At 37.6% G+C, this 24,208-nt stretch overlaps 1 protein-coding gene and 1 long non-coding RNA gene across 2 annotated transcripts; both read right to left on the reverse strand.

The window, feature by feature from the left end:
- Positions 1–1,960: 1,960 nt before the first annotated feature.
- On the reverse strand, positions 1,961–23,908 carry LOC144633770 (DENN domain-containing protein 1B-like). The gene is made up of 24 exons (XM_078492640.1): positions 23,818–23,908; positions 23,689–23,750; positions 22,121–22,164; positions 21,281–21,330; positions 21,034–21,141; positions 20,354–20,423; positions 19,667–19,762; positions 18,330–18,383; positions 13,971–14,032; positions 13,319–13,367; positions 13,091–13,140; positions 10,602–10,652; positions 9,879–9,924; positions 8,335–8,436; positions 8,024–8,149; positions 7,314–7,342; positions 7,022–7,094; positions 6,605–6,689; positions 6,334–6,383; positions 5,483–5,509; positions 5,049–5,150; positions 4,249–4,365; positions 3,783–4,040; positions 1,961–3,273 (listed from the first exon to the last, which is right to left on the reverse strand). Exons 1-24 carry the CDS (start codon positions 23,832–23,834, stop codon positions 2,590–2,592), a joined length of 2,412 nt encoding a protein of 803 aa, XP_078348766.1. The 5' UTR covers positions 23,835–23,908; the 3' UTR covers positions 1,961–2,589.
- LOC144634438 (uncharacterized) lies at positions 15,019–18,050 on the reverse strand. The gene is made up of 3 exons (XR_013567200.1): positions 16,924–18,050; positions 16,255–16,333; positions 15,019–15,116 (listed from the first exon to the last, which is right to left on the reverse strand). It is a non-coding gene; the product is annotated as an uncharacterized LOC144634438 (long non-coding RNA).
- Positions 23,909–24,208: the final 300 nt, after the last annotated feature.

Here is a 24,208-nt window from a genome sequence, read left to right on the forward strand (position 1 = left end):
TACCTTGTACTACATGACAAAGTTCACGCTTTTGTTTATTACTCGTTGTAACTTGTAAGATGTATACGATACAACAAACCTCCGAAAGCAAACCTTACAAATGTAACGCTTGGAACATAGGTAGCCGGCACGTAGCCAAGAACACGAAACCAATTGCTTGAAATCTTTCGACGTCTTGCTAACATTTGCTTCAAATATCACTTAAGACAACCAAAGCAGAGAAACCGCTCGAACAAATCTGTGAACAAGCGTAGGCCAAAACCGGAAAACCGATACAACAAACCTCCGAAAGCAAACCTTACAAATGTAACGCTTGGAACATAGGTAGCCGGCACGTAGCCAAGAACACGAAACCAATTGCTCGAAATCTTTCGACGTATTACTAACATTTGCTTCAAATATCACTTAACACAACCAAAGCAGAGAAACCGCTCGAACATATCTGTGAACACGCGTAGGCCAAAACCGGAAAACAAAACGCTGCTAGCAGATGGTGAAGCTCAAAACGCGAAGGTGACCAAACGCGACCTCGTGGTTGCAAGTACCCGACACCACCGTGCGCGCTTGCAAAAATATTACCCGTCACGACCGTGCGCGCCTAGTTTTGTCAAATCGAGAACGCTTCGCCCATTACAAACACATTTCTTACTTTTTCAACAAATATTCTTTGTCCTTGTATGTGTACACGCGGGGAGTCCTAGGGTGCCTCCTCGGGTTTTGGCCTCTGGGCCAAAACCCTGCGGGGGCAATAAACCCTGTCAGGTTCTCTTTTAGAAGATTAAGGCTGACCAAACGCATATCTCAGCTTTGGGAACAGCGTCTTTAACTCTACGTGCCCCATCCCAAGGAGTCTCTCCTTGGTTGTCACGCGGTGTGCGTGGTGTTCTGGGCCTCTTGCACACGGAAAGTCTGCGTTTCGCTGCCTTACCATCACGCCCTGCGCTCCCTGTTTCCCGCCATTCAACAACGAAACGCAAAGGCGCCTGGGGACAAGATAGTCTTTAACATAAAATTGCCGTTCTTTTCGCTTGGGATTAAAAAAAGGAAAACACAAGGGAAATGGCAAAAGATTACTTCATTTGGAATGCAAATACTATGTACTTATTGACTGAGTGGGAGGGCCGGACGGGAAAATATTTGGCTCGAGGTCAGGACGTACAGGAGCGCAGTGAGGTCCGTGCGTCCTGACCGAGAACGAAATACTTTCCCGTCCGGCCCGACCTAACTCAGTCAATAAGCATTTTATCATATGACCACTAGTTTTTTTTTTTGTTTTCCTTTCGTCGATTCAGACGCCCTGCTAGAGCGAGGCGTACGGCCTTCATACGGAACTTTTTTCATATGGTTTTTCAAGGAAATTGCGCGCGGGTCCGTACGGGTCATATGATAATACATTTATCGATCCTTCAATGCTATTAGAGATCCACAGAGCCCAAAGCTATTTTTCTCTGCAGGTGAAAAATTTTGTTTTGTGCAAACCAACGATAAACTAACATTCAAATAGAAAAGAACCTTAAAAGGCGTCACTGATTGGTCTGTCCTTTTGATGATTTTTTAAATTCTCAATAGTTGTCTGCTTGGATATGTTTCAAACTAGTTAGAAGAAATAACATGTTGCTCGATCTTGGGTATAAAGATTTCGCATATAATACACCGTTCATGTAATATATCAAACACGAGAGGCAGTGTTTCATCAGGATATCCAAACACAGAGAAGAGAGTTGAAAATACGACGCGCAGCGGAGTATTTTTGACGAAATTTGAGGTGTTTGGATAGCCGATAAAACACTGTCTCGAGTGCTTGATATATCTTCTCAATCAAAACAAAAACTACGGAGTAAACGGAGAAATAAAATCGTAAAAATCTATGCTAATTAAGATCGGGTATCCAAACCACCGTCACGGTTATAATTTTTATTGTGTTAGCCTTATGAATTATTAATGAGTTTGAGAAGCAGACTTCGCGGACTTTTATTTATTATTTTAAAAAAATCTTCTAGAAAGTTATACAATGCTTCTATAACAGTATTTGTACGTCAAACACGACGATCCTAATACAACTAGCGCCATGAATGCAATACCAGATCGCATTATAAATTTACTTAAAAACTACAGTGGCCATGTCTTAAAAAGGAATTTGATCTTCTTGTGTCGAGTTCGTATAAATCACCTGCTCCGACAACTGAATTTTTACATTAAAATGATAAAGGAAACCTTTTCCTGAAGAACTCTGCGCGTAATCTTTTAAAATACTATAGTGAATTTCATTCAAATATAGAACCGAAGGTAAATTTACCTAATTCGCTTTAAGATATATATATTTCCCAATAAAATTCGCTTATAAAGTAACTACAATATTTGTTCAAACTTGAGTTTGTCAATGACGTATCGCTAGTTGACCATCATGGAATATTCAAACTGTTTTAGTAGAAATTTGCCGTGGTCTAAAATAAGAATATTATCTTCATTTTTACTGTACATCATAAATATTAGAAGATCACTACACGCGCTCCATCGTTGATTTTAAAATCAAATTTACCGATCAAAATCCACCACGGCAAATTTCTACTCCTTAATATATTATTTACACTAGTCAAAGCTAACCCAACTTTGCTGGGAATTATTTGGATTTTCACATTTGTTTTCGTCGCGATTAAAATCTAAGTTGCGTGTAGCCAACACTTGATTGTTTCTTGGTACATTATCATAAGGTCCGCTGTCTCTTCTTATTTCCAGCCGAGATAAATCCACAGCTCCTATATGATTTTGCGCGGCTAAACTTTCTTGAAGTTTAGGCTCCTTTTCATTCGAGTCTGAATTCAAGTTTGTTCTTATTTCAGTCAATCCACCAGCACTGAGTGAAAGTGAGTTGATTTCTGCCTCGGAAAACAAAAACTCTTGCGCGTCAACTGGAAGTGACGCCATCGTGTCCCGTAATAATGACAACGAAACCGGTCTCAATGGAGAAATATTGTCCCCAGTCTGCGCGCTTTCTAATATTGCGTCGACTGACGTTTGAGGCTTTTTCTTAATAGATGCTGGTCTCTTTGGAACTGGAGGTTTCGCCCGTGAAGGTGATGACTTACTCCTTTCTATTGAGACTTCGCCTCCTTCCCATGATCGCCTCGCCGAGTTTGTGCGCCGTAAGTTTATGTCCAACTCCTCAACGTTGAAAGTTCCTGACGGCGTGACGTCACCTATGGAGTCTTGAGGTGTTTCAGTTCGTTGGGTTGTATTTAAATCATCATTAGACACATTTAACGAGCTTAGTTCCTGTAACAAGAAACACATCATGTTTGAATATACAAGACAAGTACAACTGAAGTTTGTTTGTTTGTTTGTTGTTCAAACAAAGTAACACTGGCACGTTTCAAGTCCTGTCAATCTTTTACAATTTCCCCTGAATTTCATGCAGAGCAAAAAGACAATCATATAGTCGAACTTCGTTTACGTCCCATATCCAAGTTTTTAGCAGAAAAAAAGCGCAAGGAAGGGAGTTTTGGAAATAATATACCGAAAATGAAGATGGAAACTACAGCAAAACCATTTTTCATTGGTGCAGGCATCGTTTCAGAGTGATTAATTAAACACGCACGGGTTCAAATCCGTTCGTAGCAAGGTATTGAGAACTACCTCCCTCACTGGGGTATAATAAGAACTAATTACCATTCAAGAACAAGTGCCAGCGGTATCAACCACAGACTCCCAAACACGGACATCGCAAAAGCTTTCTTTTGGTTGGTCACGTGTCATGTTTATGTGCTTGGTGTTCCTGTGCTTACCGTGGAAACTGTTGAACTTTGAACATTCTCAGTCTCGTTTGACGTATTTGGTTTCTCATCCAATGAGATAAGTTCGCCCACAAGGGGCTCCACCGCCAGATGAGGGGCACTGCGTCGACTCACTAGCTTAGGGGACGATTTGCCTTCAGCTGTTGACATGGCGGAAGCACGAGGACGCCTGTCAGAGCCGTAAAGCTTCGGCGGAGGTGGCCTGGGCGGACGATCTTTTGCACCACTTTCGAGTTTGAGTTTGGCAAACTGAATAAACAAAAGATTTATATATTAATATTTAATTAATTATTTATTATTAATTACATTAGCGCCCCTTGTGTCATGCGGATATGGAGGGCAACCTCATCCCGCATCATGACGTTAATTGATTGATTGAGTGATTGAAAATATAAAAATAAGTTCAAAACAATAAAGCACTCTGTAATCAGAATCAACTTAACCATAAATTTCCTACCTCAGAGGGTGAAATAGTTCTTCTCTTGTTGAAAGGTGAAAGCTTGTGCATTGAAAACGGTTTAACATCCGGGTTAGTGTTTGCCCTCTTCTGTTCTCCTCCAAATTCTTCCTCTTCCTACAAAATTAAATTGAATAAGTTTGTTTTCAATTGTTTGATAATTCACGGCCGGCACATCTTGAAAAATCGCTCATTTTTTTTTTCAAATAAGGCGTTCGTTATTGCTTGTGTAACCTTCCTTGTTTATTTTTGGTTTATCCTAACGTTCTTGGTGTTCCCTTACTTTATAATAGCTTCTATTAAAAGGTTTTGCTTCAATTTGTACAATTTCAAATGTACATCAGAAAAATAACTTAAAATATCCTGACAGCTCTTGGCTACGTGAGTGTTAGTGTGTTCTTGCAAAGATTGAATTGATAAAATATTATAAAAGATGAATTTGGAGAATTAGGGTCGGCCAGGGGGTAAGTGGTATAACAATATACCGGAAAACATGTACCTAGTATACCCCACAAAACCATGTAAAATACCAAAATTTGGAAAAACACAGTATACTTTATACCCATAAAGGCTCAATTTCTGCGTTAAAATACTGTATACCCAATTTAAAATCCCCCTGTATACCGTATACCTAAAAAACCTGGCAGACCCTGGAGAATATACATAAGAATTTGACGATAATCTTCAACTTGACCACTAGATAAGAAAAGGTTTAATCGAGTATAACATCCATATGCTGTATAATGACAGAAAACAAAAATATTCCTCGAACCAAAACATAGTCGAAGTTCATTTCTTACCTTTCCTTTCAGCTTGTCCTTCAAATCAGCTTTAACTGACTTAATTCCACTTTTCACATTTTTCCAGCCGCTCTTGCACTGTTTCCTGACCCTTTCCTCCGTCTGCTCAATAGAAATGACATTCAAAATTAATATTATTTTACACTTATTTTATTATCGACCCTTGAGCTTAGCAACAGCAGCTTGTACGTAATGTTCAGGTTCTCTCTCGCGAATACACGCGCGGATGCAGAAGGGTACTGTGCACAAAACACAGTCGATGAATGGATTTAAGCATGCGCGACACCAACGCACGTTACTATACGTGCTAAAACATTCCCAAGCATAATATCCTGGTAAATTTTTAAAGTAAGCAAACAAACAACGTCACCGCAGCGCCGCTAGAACCATATATCAAACATTTCTTGTGAAAGTCTGCACAATTATTATTTTACCTTGTCAAGGAATGCGCCACCGGATTTCTGCAAAAACACAAGAGTTTCAAGATAAGTAAACAAGTACTATCCATTTACTTTTAATAAACGACACTCTGAAAAGGTTGGGAGGAGCGGTGGCCTAATGGTTAGCGCGCTCGCCTCCGAGTCGAACGGCCCGGGTTCGAGGCCTGGCCGGGGCGCTGCGTTGTGTCCTTGGGCAAGACACTTTACTCTCATTGTGCCTCTCTCCACCCAGGTGTATAAATGGGTACCGGCGAATTTACTGCTGGAGGGTAACCCTGCGATGGACTAGCATCCCATCCAGGGGGGAGTAGCAATACTCCTAGTCGCTTAATGCTACGGAAACCGGGATAAGCTCCGGCTGTATGAGCCTCATGGCTCGGACACAGACTTTACCTTTTACTCTGAAAAGGTTAGAAATTAAATGGAGAGGTGTTTTTCTTTGACTATAGTAAACCAAAACCAAAGCAATCACAATAGCCAATCAGCGAACGTAAGCAACCCAAAGAACCAATGAGGAGTCGAAGCAACGATATGTAACCGGCGCCAAGCGCGAGAAAACAGGAGCGACCTGTTTGCGATTGGTTTTGCTTTTGCATCTGATTGGTTAAATAGGTGGCGCGAATTTTTTAAACCAATCATAGGGCGTAATAAAACAAAACCAAAGACACTCTATCGAAAACCGCTCGCTACAAGCAAATACTTTGCACCGATTTCATGAATACAGTGTACTGTCATTCGTGCCACGGTCTTTTCTCATCCAAGTTCAGGAAAAAAGAAACCCTAACTGCTCTCACTGTGGCGGAGTAAAGATTTCAGATTAGTTATTTAAAATCTTTTTTTCTTACCATCGTCCCTTTCATCCAAAGTTGATACTGTGTCTTCCAGCTGCCTTTATCTGAACAGAAAAAAAACGAAAAGAAATTACACATTGTTTCTATGTATACACTGGAAATAATTTTCCCACAGGCCTGTATTACTTCAGCAAACAAGGGAATTCATACTATGCACTTTGCTATCAACGAAAAAGAGAGCGGGAGTTAATATATCGGCCAGAAAAAAAAAAGTTAAATAAAAACCAGATATCCATAACACGAGTAACTCGGGTAAGTTACTTACTTTCTGCCTGCAGACCGATTTGTTCTTCAAAAGCATCGTTAAATCCTCTTCCATCATTTAACATGTCCAGCCTTTCTGCTATAAACTGTAAACAATAACCAAAAAAATGTTTTTCCTTGCCTACGTTGCAGTAGATGTAATTATTTAGCATAATCCTACTTTGAGGAAGGCCCGTCAGATTTTGAAGATGCACAAGGGTTTCAACTTAATTGTTCCCAGAAACTGACGGTTCTGTAACACAGAACGTAGTCAAATCAAGTATTACATGGGTACTCGCTGCTTTGTGGAGTGCCTTTGTGCATTTTTTGGTGTAACCTTTTCGTTGGAAAAGTCGCATTCCGTTGAACTTCAGAAATATTCAATTCCGGAATGATACAAGTTGAAAACTACTGATGATATGAATGGTTGAATCATTACCTGCTCAAAGAGCTGTAACTGAAGAATGAACTCCAACAATTGCCTTGTACTGTTTGATTTCGACTGAACAAATCTATGAAAAAAAAAACCAGATGTTATTGATACAAAAGAAGCAACTCAGTTTTAAACCGATAGTTAAGGTACATAAACCACCGTAGCGAACTTTAACGTTTCGAGCGTTAGCCTTTCGTTGGAGCAACACCTAAACCTAAACTGTACATGCATTTAACAAGATAGAACACTGCACTAAAATTAGGTCATTCCTTTAAAATAGACTATAAGCAACACTTACACTTCTCTGTCAAAGAAGATCTTCTCGCCCTAAAGTTAAACAATAAGTATAAAAACCGATATTAGTACAAGAGCACACAGGAGATGGAATGATATTTTATCAACGCTGGCAAGTTGATAACAATTGTTGATAACATTTTGATAGCTTTGGTATGGCTTCAAGGATTGTTGTCTAAGGTCAGCTGCATGTCAAGCAAAATTTTGAACTTGAAAGATAAAAAAGTTGAGAAAGTCCATGGGGACACAAGCCTCCACAAAGAAAGCCAATTTCACGTACAGTAGTACTCCTAAAGTGCCAAAGAAAATTTGATTACCACGTTTACGAGATGCTTCACATAAAGGAGCGGAATCCGAGTTAAAACACGCAGACTGACTCCATCCGTGCGAAACTCTTTGCTTGGAAGAACATTCTGACACTTTTATTCCTTATGCGATTGAACTATTGTTTTTACTTAGTATTTATACATTTTTTAACACATCAACTTTTATTTTGACTTGATAATGACGTTAGCTCGACGTCGAACCGTCGTCTTTTTTACAAAGTTTTCTTTATATTTTTTAAGAAACATTTTGTCGCAGAATTTTTCTAGTTTATGCTTTAAAAAATCGCTCCTTGTTAGAAACGTTACAAAAAAGTGTAAAGCATGTATCTCTCAGCGCGTATGAGCAGCACTCGCTAAGAGGAGAACAGTTGTTGTATCATACACTTACAGGCTTGAGTCGCAAGGCATCTCTGTAACCTCCTATAAGTGACACCATAGCACATAAAAATGCTCTGGAAACATTGTCGTCAATTGGATAAACAGGTTTCTTGAGAGTGTTTTTGAGGGTATACACCTAAAATGCCAAAACAACAGGTTTTTTGTATAAAATGTTATAAATGAACTTGAAAACATAAGCTTGATTTAAATAGTAAGCCTACATGCTTATCAAGGTAGCCAAAACGCCAACATTCATCAAAATTTCATACTATTTATTTAGCACTATAAGCTGATGGGTTATGTACAACTTAGATGACTTACAGCTTCGGGGGGCAGCTGTGACACATCGTCAAATGGACTCTCCACTATGTTTGTATCAGCATCAAAAATTACAACTTCATCAAGTGGCATTTGACGTACTTTCTAAACACAAACAGAAAAAAAATCAAAATTAACAAATAAAAATTAATCTTATTTTAATTCCCAGAATCAATCAACAATTTACGGTTTTCAATAAAGGCATGTACTGCCATAGGGAAGCACGGTGGCGCAATGGTTAGCGTGCTCGACTCTGAGTCGAACAGCCCAGGTTGGAGCCTTGGCCAGGGCGCTGCATTGTATTCTTGGGCAAGACACTCTACTCTCACAGTGCCTCTCTCCCAGATGTATAAATGGGTACCAGCGAATTTCATTATGCTGGGGGGAAACCCTGCCGAGTGCGATTTCACCGCGGTCAAACGTCTCAGGCAGGTTTTCTTTCCATTTCACCGTTTTTTGTTCAAATTGAAGTGTTATTAAGAGCAAGGATAGAGAAAAATAATTGCTGAGTGAAAGCATAATCCCATTCCCTCAGGTAAACCAGTGTTTTTACTTTTTATGTTTCGCATCCGAACCAAAGGTGCTTTGACAAATGGCGCCGACAAGTCCGCATATCGCTATTTTCAAACACGTAGAACTTTTTTAGTAAAGCTTCAAAAAACTTAGTAAACCCTTAGGATACCGGTTATGTATCGAACTTTGAACTGTGAAAATTAAAACCTTATCTTTGCAGTACTTTTCTTATTTTTTGCATATTTCTGTCATTTGACCGTGGTGGAGAGTGTGATGGACCAGCATCCCATCCAGGGGGGGGGGGGGAGTAGCAATACTCCTAGTCACTTAATGCTATGGAAACTGAGAAACTCCTCCGGCTGTATGGGCCACTTGGCTCGCACACAGACTTTTTTTTACCATACAAACAAGTGACAAAAATGGAAATTTGAATATTGTCTTGATGTACAACCAAATTCTCATTCTCGTCCCCACAGCCCTTTCGTTTCTCTTAGCCGGCTGGGCCTTGGCACGAGGAAACAAAGGGCTCTGGGGACGCAGGATTTCCAGTCCTAGATTCTAGGACTTCCGGTCTTCATGTATGCAGTCACGACTTTTCAAAAGAATGTATGAAAGAGTCGTTACGTTTTCAACTTCCCTTTAGGAATTCTTTGTTCCAAACAGCCAATCAAAACAATTTGAATTAATTCAAAACTCCTATGTCCCCAGAGCCCTCCGTTTTCTCGTGCCAAGTCGGCTTAGAGAAACGAAAGGGCTATGGGGACGAGAATGCTAAATTCTGAGAACCAACATTAAAATAATTGTAATAGCAACTAGAAAGGAGAATTAAGATTTTGAACTCGGGTCTTACAACCTCTATATGCCATGTGTGTTATTAAAGAAAATAAATACACAATATGTATATTTGTGGACAAATCTGTATGATATTCACAGAAGCCGGAAGGTTGTGTTACTGATGTAAAATTAAAACAGTCTGGGAAATTAAAATAAATAAATGCAAGTAATGACGATTTTAGAACCATTTCTGTACGTACCGGCATTAATGATGCATGTACTCCAACTAAAAAAGGCATTGGTGCACTATATAAAGGAAACAGAAAATTGTATATATTATTTGAGCAGTTAATTTTGTAATACTTCCTACATTGTACCAACACCCCGAAAAAGAAGAGCACCCCTGAAGAATAAGACCAACAGCTCTTTAAGGCAAAAATCCTTCTTACAATAAACCGAGAAAAACCTTCATTTTCATGTTTCATACCCGAGAGGGGGGGGGGAGACTCTCCTATAAGCATGATGGGGGGGGGGATTTTTGGATTATATCGTTTAGGGTGATAAAACCTAACATGACCACCGCTAGAGTTCTTGCGGTACCTTCTAGGGGCCTTTAAGGTTATTGATTGGGAAAATGATGTGAATGGTAATGCATTTGTTTCTGAAGTAACATCTATTTTTGATTTATTTACTTGGAAAAAGCCATACAGTCATCAAATTGCCAGTGCCTGTTAATTTCTTTACTTTAGAATTAGTACCTCTTAGGGGTGAAAATGGACTTGGCCACGCCCACAAAATGAGACTCTTGATGAGCACCCCCTTCAGTTTAAAGGGGAGTCCCCCATATCATTTTTTTACATATCATTTTGCTTCAAGATTTTAGATTTTCTAGTTACTACACAGTATTTGCTTCACTTTAGGATGCAGTCCAATGCAGTTATGACAATTATGGCAAAAATAGCAGCAGCAGTAGTTGCACTTACCAGCAGTAGTCTAAAAGATGTGGCGGCACAATGGGAACAAACATATGTTGCCTGGAGATAACAAAGAAAAACAGCTCACTTTAATCACAGCTGTAAATATTGTAAACAAAATTAAATGAAGAGTTCTCCTCTTTGATAATATGACATAAGGCTTTCTCTTATTCCATAGATATACATGCATGTTTTGTTGCATTCTTGAAGATTTTGACAACAGAGCCTAGCAGCTAGAAATTTCTCACAAAAACTATTGACAAGCCAACATGGCCCATTTGTTCAAAGGGTGAATAAGGCTATCCACTGTATAAATCACTATCCAGTGGATGAGTGTTAACAAAAAAAACTATACACCGGATAGTGATTTATCTGGTGGATAGCACTATCCAACCTTAGTACAAATGTTTTTCCCCCAAAGCTTTGGCAAAGCAACATTAAATTTACAACCTTTAAGTCAAAATAATATTTTTTTAAATCTTTCTCTTTTTCCATTACAACACTTTCATGAGTTCTGCATTTTTTTCAGCCACCACAACAACTCTCCAAGTTTATTTTTTCCCTTTAAGTTGTAGCCATTTGGCCACCAACTGCTCAAGTTTGGTCGCCAGTGAAAAATTTTAGTCGCTAAATTAGCTCACACTTTCAATCCTTTTTCTCAATTTTAGTTGCTAGGCTGGCGACTTCGGTTCCAATGTAGTCACCAGCTCAAGGCTCAAAATAATTTTTGGATAATTGCTGGTCATGTTGACCGTCCAAACCCAGTTTAGCTCGGACACGTGTCGTTTTTGACCGGTCAAAATATTGACTCAGAGACTCAAAGGACAGTGCAGAATGCAATGGAGTCAACAATTGAAAGTATTATGTTTTATGTTCGTGTTTTTCTTTTTGCTTTTATAGTTTACTTTCAATTAGACGTTGAAACACCACTTGTATTTCGTCCCGGGTTTTTCTTAAGCTAATCTTTGCAAACTTAACACAACACCTTTGTTCATTTGTAACAAGATACTTTTGTTTTCCTTAAAAATGCCGTAGCATGATACTTTTGTTCGTTTTTGTTCTGTTTCACGGCGAACATCGATATTTGACTTCCTTTCAATAACAAAGCCAATTATTTCACTTTAATTTAATTAATTTACGGTTTAAACTGCACGAAAGAGGTTTCTCAAAAGTAAGGAACAAATCTAATCAAAAAACATCTCTTTAGAGAGGTTTTTTAAAATGCAGTACAGCTAGGATAGTTGTTTCCTGTTTATCAAGAGTTTCAAGCCGAAAATCCCTGTGCGAAAGTCTCGAAATCTAATTTAATTAATTTGCGGTTTTCACTTGGTGCCACGGAGTCTGCAGGAATCCAACCGCAAACACGCAATACAAGTGGTGTTCATGAGAGTTCCAGAAAAAAATGTAGACTACATTGTAAACTGCGCATGCGTCAGGCGCAAAGTAAGTTGCCCTAGAAAGAGTATAGTACCACAAGGAGAGCAAAGAGTTTTCTGAAACAAATATATACCTTTGAGATCTTCATATGAAAGTAACGTAGATATGCTCCAGGTTTTACCTGGGGGTACAGTCAGGTGCTCCCCACCCCCTACCCCCTTCACAGAAATAATTAATTAATTTATATTAATTAATTAATTAATTGGTGATTAAAAGTTTACACCATAGTGCTTTAGCGCTTGAGGGGTTTAGGGGTTTAGCGGACGACAGCCCCCACCAAACCATTACAATAGTGCATTCTGCACTAAAAATAGTAGTCAGTTTTACATTTCGTCGAATCGTCTTTGTTCGCGTCGGATAGAAAAGGACCCACCATCTCCACCGTTTTGCCTGCAATTTTTTTTTCTATTTAGTTTCTTAGTACCCTTGTAAGATATAACAGCGACAGGTCAATTAACTGAGAAAAATGCAAACGTTGTTTTCCCTCTTTCACGTTGTTTTCCCTCTTTCACGTTGTTTTCCCTCTTTCGCGCTCGAATGGAATACCTTGTTACCAAGCTTTGGACGTTTTTCCGTGCACGTTCTTTTCGCTGAAGTTTCGCATTATACTAAATTTTAATACTGACCTGAACAGAACTGCACAGTTAAAAAAAAAAAGATGTATCATATTTTCCGAATTGGAATACATTCAGTACTTCATATATTTCAGATTGGGAATTAAAGGTAAGACTTTGGAGTTACCTGTGGTTTTAACGTAGAGGTTGCTCTGATACTGCGTATTAAATCGCTCCACGAGTAAAGGTTTAAAAAGTTGTTAGAATTAATGTTATACATTGGCATAACAATTTTTTTGGGTCTGGTGAATGGCCGGTCAAAATGACCGGGAAATCGAACGTTTGTCCGGACAAATTGTCATCTTGGCCGGACATTGTCCGTTGACCGGCCGTTATTTTGAGCCCTGCAGCTCCAAAATTTTAGTCGCCATGGCGACTAAAATGATCTTAACTTGGAGGGTTGCGAAGAATTCAGTTAGGAACAACAAAGATTCTAATTAAACTTACCAATGCATTGGGTACAACAAGGATGCTGCTCCATAAGTACATGCAGTGAGCTGTAACATAAAAAGGATTCTCAATAAAAATCAACACCTACAGGCAACATTATTTCTATACTGTTCAAGATTCATTCACGAAAATAAGATGACTAGCAGCTCAAATGCTGCACAGTGTAGAATCACTGTCATTAAATTAACTGTTTAATATCTTATTTATAGTTAAAAGTGAACTTACCAAGTTTAACTTCTTTGACGTCACTATTATTCTCCTCTCAAAGAACATACTGTAAAAGACAATGAAACAAAGCATTTTTTTTAAGTTATCATGTTACACTAGTACAAAGAGTAAGATTTTGCATTTTAGAAGATTCAAAAAATATTAAATTTGTATACTGAGAATTCTTAGTTTTATGTTTTAGGGAATCTCATGTGATTGACAAATTTTTACATGATGCCTTTATCAAAATTCCCATCAATTTTGGGATCAAAAATGGGATCAGTTAGGAAAAAATATACCTTGTTATGACCCTGACTAGTCACTTAATGCCTCTACATATGCAGCTGGTTTTGTTTAAATAAACAAGCTTATTAAATGCAGGTTTGCTGATAATTAACAGTCATGTAATCGCTTCTCAAATGTCTGTCACGAGAACTGCCTGTTTTGTTTAGAGTGGCCTGATATTTTAGGCTAGCTATAAGTCCATTAAGAAGCATAAACCTCAACTTCAATTTTCATTAAACTTCAACTTAAAATTAGCAGGAAACACAGTTCTAAACCTTACAGTTAACTTTTAATCCTGTGTGAACCACTAAAAGTGGCTTTCAAGCAATTAGGCCCAGGGGCATTAAAGACCAAGTGTCAACTTACATTATGTGAATAATCTTACCTGGCAAAAATAAAAATCATATTTGATGGCTCCACAGCAGCAAAGTAATCAGTTAAGTTTCTCTACATGACAGAAACAGTTTATTATTATATATTTATTATTATTATTATTATTATTATTATTATTATTATTACAAGTGAAACCGGTAAAAACAATATATAATTATATATCCCATAGAAAACAGGTAAATGTGAAAATAGATTAGTGTGTATCAATCAGATCAATCTGCAGCTTACTTTCATAAGCAAATGCCCACATTGTGCGGTTCCAGAAAATATCCATACCCACCCCAAGGATGGTCATTGGAAATTCTGAGGGGGATGAGGGTCTCAATAGTACAAACATTTTAAAGAAAGTATGAAGCAAAACTAGAAATCCCAGGGGGTGGGAGGGTCCAAACCAAAGAACCATCCTTGGGGGAGGTATGGATATTTTTTGGAACCACACCCTGTGGAACCAAGCCTGTGCTGCAAAAAAACTTGACACATTAACTTAACCTGGAGTAAAATTTGTGGTCTGCGATAAAAATTATGTAAATTCTCTGTTATTTCATTATTTTTACATGTTTTTATTGAAACAAAAATGTTTTGTCATGAACCTCAGAATGGTTTTAAAACTTACATGTAATTAAGTGTCAGTATTTACATGAAGCCTTATTGGGTTCTAGGAGAAGCCACGAGCCAAGCAGCCCACACTGCCGGAGCTTATCCCGGTATCCGCAGCATTAAGCGGCTAGGAATATTTCTACTCTCCCCTGAATGGGATGCTAGTCAACTGCAGGGTCCCCCCCCCCCCCCAGCATTATGTCGCCGGTACCCATTGATACACCTGGGTGGAGAGAGGCACTATGAGAGTAAAGTGTCTTGCCCAAGAACATAACACAAGTGACCTCGGCCGGGGCTCGAACTCGGACTGCTCGATCCGGAGTCCGGTGCACTAACCATTAGGCCACCGCGCCTCCCATCTTATTGGGTTCTGCGATGTTCATATTATATAAAAAGCCATCAATGTTACTTAAGTATATTCAGGTTTAAACTGGCAACATGTGGGAATCAATCATGTGATAATTTTATTACATTGACACAGTGTGTATTTTTGAGTTCATTTTGACTAACAGGAATGCCCTTGCAAAGTCTTCCAAGTAACCTGTAAATAGAAACAAAACAAACAAAAAACTATTATTTTGCTGAAATTGCTATTTTCCAGCATGCAGACTGTATATTAAAATTAAATGGCCCTTTTCAGTGTGTGAAAACTGGCTGCTTTTATGTTAGGCCAGTGGATCCAATATTTTTTTCCACTTGCTACTGTAGATAGCCAAATGACATTTATGGATTTTTATTTTTTGTTGTAGTTGTTTCGAAAGAAACATGTGGCTTCGGGTAAGCTTATAATGGTTTCACCTTACCCAGTCTTCCTAGGTCAGGCAAGGAAGAAATCAATTTTCTTTGCACCCTTCCTTTCATTAATTATTGCAGAAAAATGTCATATTATTTTAATAATCTTTAAAAATGTTTTGGACCCTAAAACTGAATTTTGTAATCTGTTCATTTCAAAGCATTACATCACTGAAATCTATGTATGGTATTCTTGTAGAGCAAGTTGCCAACAGAAATTAAGCTGAAGTTTATTTAAATCAAATTTACAGCTACTGCTTGGCTAATTTTAATTTATGAGTTAAAAAAACTTGGGTCTTGACAAAGTGCGAGCCAACAAGTCATGAGAGCCATTCCACTATATACAAATAGCACATTGGTTGGCCTAAAAAGCTCCCTGGTTAGCCTAAGCAGTACTCCAGTTAGCCTGAGTATAGTTAGCTGAGGTTGCTTCAGGTTATGCTATTTATTGGAGTTAGGTATTTTGGCTTGTATGGCACTTATGTGTCATGAAACATACGAGCCATGAAAGCCATTCCAGTTAGCCTACATAAGATTCCGGTTAGCCTATATAGTACTCTGGTTAGCCTTAAAAGCACTTTGGTTGCCAAAGGGTACATCATGTTGCTTGCAGTTAGCTTTATATTGGGTTTAGGGTTTTCTGGCTTGCTTAAGTTAAAGGCCTCGCGAATTTTTTACATTGCTACTTTAAAATGCTACTGTAGGACATCCAACAACTAAAAATACAGGCCTTAAAAACAAACAGATTTTGTGCAAAGTAGACAAATGTCTGGACAAAAAGCAGATCTTAAATGCCTCAGGCAATGAATGTGTGTAGAGAGAAGGAAGGGAATTGCCAGAATTGACTGTCACATAACTATGTGTAAAACTAAGAGATCAACAATTACCTGAACTCCATAGTTTAACTCACTGAACAGTAATGCAGAATGTGCTGTCAAAACATTAGGCATTCTATTAGTCCCTGACCTGTAAACCACAAAATACAAAGGAAACGTAAATCTATGTTTACCAATACAATAAAACATCATGGGAAGAACAAATTTTGAGTTAAGAAATGGTCTCATTTATTAAACATACCCAAAAAGGCATTCCAAAACGTGAATAGCACTGTTTAATTAAAGTCTAGATTAGCTACCAGGTTGACTGCAAGTAGTCTCTAGTCTAACTTAAAAAAAGAGATCACACTGAGCTGAAATGTTTCTTCCAATTTCAAAGGTATCACATAAAATCTTCCTGACGTAATTTTTCTTTGCGGTCTAAAATGGCCATTTGGTCAATATTTTGAGGAACATTTCCTCATGTATAAATAATGAGAAGATGCGAGTATTATTAATTTGGAAAACAGTAGCTTAAAATTCAGATAACGAACATAAATAACAGTTGTATGCCTCGACGAAATGACTGCCATTTAATACTATCGCCTTGTTCTCACCATCTATTTTTTTACGCCTAGCCAGGCTTTAATTCCAGTAAGCTTAGTTGATAATCATGATAAACGTCGAAGACATAAGCTTTAACCAGTCTAAAAAAATCATTGTTCAATGAGAAACGCTCACCTCAGTCCTCAGGTCCCTGTTAGTTTCTTTTGCCCACGTTTTCGCACGTCAATACTCATTCCATATTCTTCTTTATCCGGAATACAAATAAAGGAGGTTTTCCCCGCGTTTGGGGACTCGTTTTGATCGCGTCAAGAAGGAAAAACATCGACAAAACTGTCCTCTATAACTCAAAATCATGTTTTGTCGCATAGTCGCCATTTTGAAAATGCTCTTCATGAGCCCACAATACGGACCACGGGGAATCCGATGGGGTGACCACCAGCAGGGGGAGGGGGAGGGGCAGCTATTTAACTTCTCCCCAGGCCCACTCCCTTCGTCTGGAAGAAATTACATTCAACCTCGCGAAAAGCAATTGAAATGAGAAAAAACTGACAACGCTATTATAAAGAGCATACACTCCTCCCTTTGGCAAAATTTTCTTTTATTCCTACCGCAAATTGTTGTTGAGAAGGAAGCCAACGAACTTTTCAGTTGTATTTTTTACTGCCGTCCTTTTTTATGAAAAAGTAATAATGGCCATTTTTAAAAACACTATTTAAAAAGCTACAACTTGGCGTAAAAAAATCTTAAGAGAGAGATACAGGTAAAGTTTTCAAGCGAATTTAAAACTGCGGTCCGTTCTGGTCACGTGACCAATGACGTCATAACAATAAAAGTGATAAAAATGTACTTAACATATAAATATCTACCAACATGTAATTTTTTGCTTCCTCACATTTAATGCAACGCCAGATACGCACTTGTACCCAGACTCCCACTTTTTGAAAATTGTACATAGCCCCCTTAATTTTTTATATTTTTTTCGGTACCCGGGCAGTCTGAAATACCTCACATCAATGTGCTTCAAACTGCAATGACTGCTTTTTCAGTAACAAAATATCTTTGTCACAGTGAGCAAAAACGAACTTCAGGGCAATGTCACGTGACTAATGACGTCATCGTCCTACGACTTATACAAGAAGTAGTTTATGGTAAGAGTTATTTCTATACGACGTACTACTCCTGCTGACTTCAAACTGACCAAGTTATTTGGCATTGACAATTTTTCAGTTGCAAAGGAGTTTGGGAAGGTTTTTATTATAATTATATATTGTTTTTATAATTATTTTAATTATCACCTTGGTACATACTTTACAAATAGAAACTTGCACATACCAGCACACTTTTTGTAGATCAAACACCTGTACATATATTATTAATATTACTATTATTATGGACTATAAATGATCAAGATGTATCTATGTATGTAGAAATGAGGTCAAGATGACTGGATATGAATAACTACAGTATAAGGTTTTTTGCATGGTTATGGCCAAGATGCTGTCACTTACATACATGCCATAGTTCAGTAAAATAAAACTGATATATAAGAATGTCCATGAAGCCTTCTATTATTTACTCACATCATCTGGTATAGTAGGGAGCTTGGTAGTGTCCGGTATAACGAAGTAAAAGTCCTAAAAATACAACAAAAACATCTTATATACTATATACAAGAGTTAAAATGGTAAAATTAATATGATAAAACCAAACGTTTTCGGCTGTTTGCCATCATCTGAGCCGAAAACGTTTGGTTTTATCATATTAATTTTACCATTTTAACTCTTTTTAGCCTTGTATATTAAGTATATATTTTATAAAGCGAACATTATGGACAAAAACATCTTAAGTTACCAACATCATTTTAAACCACAGCGCACCTACATATACCTGTCAACTTTTTCTGGGTCAAAGGCGTGAGATTTTTATCCTGAGAGTTCCATGATTTCCGAAGACGATATGACAATGTCCGAAGTTTTCCGAAGACGTCCAAAGTATTCCAAAGATGTTCCGAATATCTCCCGATCCCTGAGTACGTGCACGTGTTTGCTAAACAGGACTTGTTCCCATGCAATGCTTTTCTTCGTCAAAACTCTGTCATTTCGGAGAAGGTATCACCGTTTACTCATTTTACATGGTGTTTTATTTTCTCACACTGGTTTGAGGTTACATGGAAAATGTGTCGTTTTTGGTTGTAATAACTCACATTTTTAAAAAAGGTGTGAGAAATTGGTTCGTAAGCGTGAGTTGGCGTGAGATCGAGGTTTTCAACTCATAGGCGTGAGAGTTGGCAGGTATACTAACATACAGTATGATTCAACATCTCTACTAGGATAGGATACAAATACTAAATACTCAGAGCTTGGTGGCCTTATTTTAGTGGCTCATACAGAATTATAAAACATATTTACTATACTTTGAGTATATTAAGTTACAGTAGACATTGATTGAGCCTACAAGATATGCTTTGATCAGTGGCATGCCAATTTTGATCAGTAGATTTACAAAGTGCCTCAGTGACTTTAATATGATTCAGAGTAGGAGATACGACTTTCCCTATTAATTTTGATTCAGTATACAGTGTGCTGTGAGGCACAGGTAGGCTAACAGATCTACACAGTGCCAGCCATCCTGTTAGCACGGTTGATTCAGGCTAGTGGCATGTACTGCATCCCTTTTACAAGCAAGTTTCTAGCCAGTTTAGAGTGTTTACATGTAGGTCAGCTCAAGCTACACTGGAAGATTCTTGGCTCAAAGCAACTCCAAACAGATTTCCTTATGCTTGCATGGTCAGTAGCTTATGACTTACAGACTAACACTGTCCCATCTGCCCTCTAACTTAATTAGCCTTGATTTTAATGGATTTGCACTCCTTTCATACTGTCAGAATCGCCTGTTATATAATGCCCAGCTAACTTACTCTTTTGCCTTCATCTACTGTGACTTTAAAAGAAGAGCCTGTGTCTGGTGGTGGCTGGCTTAAAAGTTGATTCAATATAAGAAGAACTGCATTAACCTATAACCATAAAAAGAAAAATTACTTCAAAACACAAAGAACATTACTTAAATGCTCACCAATCGCAGACTGAACTTTATAGGAGGAGGGGAGTTTTATTTGAGATTCAAGGAAAGAAATCCTGCCTACAGTAGTTTCCAACAAAATGACCTAACAGCGGTAACCTTCAGTTAATTATATATATGCTTCAATGTCCCTTCATGTATGTTGTTTATTACTCTGAATGTTAGGGGTGGTGAATGGTTGTTTTAGAAATGCCACCAAATTTCAGGGGTCTCATTGTCTCAATTTTTCTGGGATGCCTTCTTGGACCCTCAATTTCTTTTGCAAGGCTAAGTAAGTCTTGGGCTTACAGAAAAGGTATCTGAGTCGCATCGTCTTGTAAAGTCTCGGCAAATTATTATCAGAAAACCTTCCAATACATTATTCTATTGGCAACATTGGCCAGGCTGAAGGATATGTTGTATCTGGAACATTGTTATAAAGTGGCCTGTGAGCAAGCTCTCTTTATTAAAGGGAGGCATAAAGGGGTTTCTGCAACAATCTGGTCTAAAATTAACTGAATAATCTAAAACAAGTTTTTTTTTTTACCTCACTCGCTCTCTTCAAGTCTGAAATCCTGTTCAAAAGCTCATAAAAAATTTTGAACCATGGCAAATAGCTGAAAACAAGAATAGTATGTAAATATCACAGCGGTTTTTACATGCTTGGCTGATCCTGGTTTAGTTAATGAAAAGTTTGAGAAAAAATAAGGCATGAGACAAAGATATAAAAAAAATAAATTGCAGAAAAAGGAAAAAGCTTGAAATAAAAAGTGTGTATTAAATGAATAGGTTGAAAGAGAGGGCAGAAATCAACAGACTGTAAAAACAGCGTACAATAACCCTCCAAGTTGATTTTTTCCTGAGTAGCCATTTGGTCACTGACTGCTCAAGTTTAGTCACTAAATTAAGCTCATGCTTTCAATCCTTCTTCTCAACCTTAGTCACCAGGCTGGCAACTTCGGTTTCATATTTAGTTGCCAGCTCCAAAATTTTAGCCCCCATTGCGCCTAAAATGGTCTTAACTTGGAGGGTTGTACAAGTCAAAACTTTGGATTAAACAATAATAATTGGTTAGTGCGTTTGTACCATGCCCCATATCGGGGACTGAGCAAAGACCTTTGGGTGAGGTATACAGTGCACATTGACGGAGGTACAATTATCTACAGGTGGGACAGAACACTGTGATTACTGAAACAAATACCTGTATGAATACCATAATAATAATACCTTAGAATGCAGAGGCAAGTCTTCACTTCAGGAGAATAACGACAAAAACCAAATCTGTATTTCCCCTCAATATCAGTAAGAACAAAAGTGTAATGCTGGACAGCTTCCCTGTGAGAGAATCAATTAAATTTGTGTAAAATTACTTACTTCAAATCGATATACAGGACAAAATTAAACTTAAAGGTAATGTGGGGTCAACTACTGATAAACAAGAAACCTAGGTGTCAGATGCAAAGTTTATACTTACGAGCTTGTTACACAAGGATAACAAAACTGAGGAATTGCCTTCAATGCTTCCTAAAAGAGGAAAATAATGTTAAAGGTATGTATAAAGAAACCCAGAGTGGCACTACGTAACATATGCTAGTAGCTATTATAGCTAGCTAGCATGCTACATGCAGTAGCCTCTCCACTAACAGGAATAAAGCAAAGAGTCTGCTTTCAGGCTTACCGGTAACTTCAATTTACCGTCTCTTCACTGAATTTATGCAACAGTTGTGACTAAAACACTTCTCGTTTTGACTGAAGTCACAAGAGTGATTAACATCTTTCTCCTTAACATACATGTATCATGACATCATGCAATTTGTATTAAAGCTTACATAGGACTGCACCATTAACCCAGGGGGTTTATAGACTATATAGCTGCAATAAAAATGCTCTATGCAAACCAATATTGTTAACTTATTAGTCAAGACTATAACATAATTCTCAAAATATCTGATTGGGTCTTAGCACCCCCTAGTATTTTTCACCAAATTGGAGCAAGTACAGCTAAAGTATTTAATAATGAAGTGCCCAATTTGGTTCCTTATTGTTAATCACTAGTATGATTACAGACCAAATTGGACTCCACTCAGTCTTACATGTATAACCATAATTTATTAGAGTACATAGCTTTTCATGTCAACAATTCTTACCAAGTGTACAGTCCCATAATATGTGGTCAATAAACTTAAACAAAGCATGGAGATTTACAGAGCCATTGGCGACAGCCTTTCCTACGATTGGCTCTTATATAAATCTATTTTTCCATCATAACTTTTTTTAACATAATTCTTCATGAAAACAATCATTGGATACCTACTTTTTCATCAAAGTCTGTAGGATGGATAAACTTTGTTTCTGGGCCTAAAAAAAAAATTCAGTAGGTCAACAAAGCACAGAAGACATCTCTGTACAACACCACCAGTAGTTTATGACGTATGCAAATGATGTTGATTAATTCTTTATTTTTTCTGTACATTTGACTGTAAGATGAAAACAATATTTCTCCATTCCTGACAATTTAAAAGTTCTTGGCTTGTCAGAAGTGAAGTCCTGGGTTTCTACTGCCATGAAAGCAAAGAAATATTCAATTACACAATCTCGGCTGACTCAAGTAAATTACCCATTGACCCATTCTAGAACTGACATACAGTTAAGTTATTATACTTTTCAAAAAATATATATATTCCATTATTACAAATTGTAACAACATCCTTTAACAGCAAAGAACAGGTATTCTAAAACTACTGTTATAGTAATGTTAATGTACAATTGGAATTTACAGGTTTGTATTTAGTATAGCTAGTATACTCCATATGACTGGCCCTGAACCCATCTTATTTTGAATACAAGTTACACCACTAAAACTGTAGCATTTTGGAAGGAAAACTTTAGAATTATCCAAATTAGTCATTTTTGCAGTGACCAGAAGTTCAATAAATAAATATTAATTTTGTTGATAATTAATTTATTACTTTAAATTTCTTTAACTCACACAATGAGAAACATGAAAGGAGATTTTGAAAAATGAAACAACTAGTTATAAAGTAGCAAACCTTTGTTAGCTCAAGATAAGGCAAAGGCAACAAGGAAATTAAAAATAATAATTATAATAAAACAAACAATATCAAATTTAATTTTTAAAGAAGGCAATTACATATATTTTACCATTAACAGTTACAGGCATAACCAGATTACCAAACAAAACAGTAAACCAATGTAAAACTAGCCTTTGAACAAGTGAAAAGAATAAAATACGACATAAGGAAATGGAACAAGTGTTTGGAACGTTTGATCATGTGGAACCAGTGAGAAACCCAGCAAACATAAACAAACGATCACGATTAGACAAAACATCATCTACGTACAGCAATTTAGCACAACTTACTCTGTACATCATTGTACATTTGATGATCAAATTTATGTAAAGAGAAACTTAAATGCAAATATACGAGACACATATGATGTGACACTGGTTTCTTGTTTCTGCTTGTTTTATTACTTGTCAACAATAGCTAAATTTATGTCCGTATCTCATTGAATCGTTTAGCTACAGTTACTTAGATACTTTAGATGGACTAAGTTGAGAACTGTCGCATGAGGTAAGCTCGATGAAGGTCATAAAGGACAGCAAAGGTCAAAATATAAAAACGCAAATCCAGTTTCGTAATATAAAATCACGCCAACTTTACAATGTACCAAAGAAAATTAATTTCCTTCTGAATGAGCCGCGTTATGGCGCGTTCTACGACTTGCTCGACAAGCTTAAGCAAAATATATTATCAAATTAAAGTGCACTGAACGCATGGAGTTCGTTCAATTCGATTTTCCGCACAGAATCGAACTCCTGCGTGTTCCAAGTGAAACATGTACAGTGACAGTACGTACCTTCACTATCTGACGGGGCAGCGACTTCCAAAAAACACTCAAAAATCCTCTCTGGATTTGGCCTTTGAAAAACAAATTATCGATCATTATCGAGTATTTTTGCTAAAACGCCATTAAGCAAGCTCATACCTTAATCTAGAGCCCATTTCGTGTAGGAAATTCGAAGTCAAAAAGTAAACTGCAGATTGTTCAACCGGCCGCCATGATTGTATATCTACCACTTCCGATTGGATTGCGCTTGCGTCATTTTGGCCGGGGGAGGAAGTAGGGAGGCAACCGGAAGGGGCACGTGAAAGGGGTCAAAGAGCTGTTGGTTTCTTTTGTTTGTAGAACAATTATTCAGAACAAAGCGTATAGTATTTTATTAAATTTTACGCCTTGAAAAGTAAATTGAGGAAGGTGAAAAACTATAGATTGGGAATTCAATGGCAGATTTACTTAGCTTACACAAACAAGACATTTCATAATCTATAATCATATCAGCACTACTGGCTTAGTGAAATCTGGGTGATTGGTGACG

This window comes from Oculina patagonica, chromosome 1, assembly GCF_052425735.1.
Source record: "Oculina patagonica isolate OP01 chromosome 1, crgOcupat, whole genome shotgun sequence".
Taxonomy (NCBI): Eukaryota; Metazoa; Cnidaria; class Anthozoa; order Scleractinia; family Oculinidae; genus Oculina; species Oculina patagonica.

What these genes read in the sequence shown, in the direction of transcription:
- LOC144633770 (XM_078492640.1), bottom strand. An exon ending in TCCCTACTATACCAGATGAT is followed by an intron (nt 14,033 to 18,329) that starts GTGAGTAAATAA and finishes TCTGTCATGTAG; the next exon opens with AGAAACTTAACTGATTACTT. An exon ending in ATGATTTTTATTTTTGCCAG is followed by an intron (nt 13,368 to 13,970) that starts GTAAGATTATTC and finishes TGTCTTTTACAG; the next exon opens with TATGTTCTTTGAGAGGAGAA.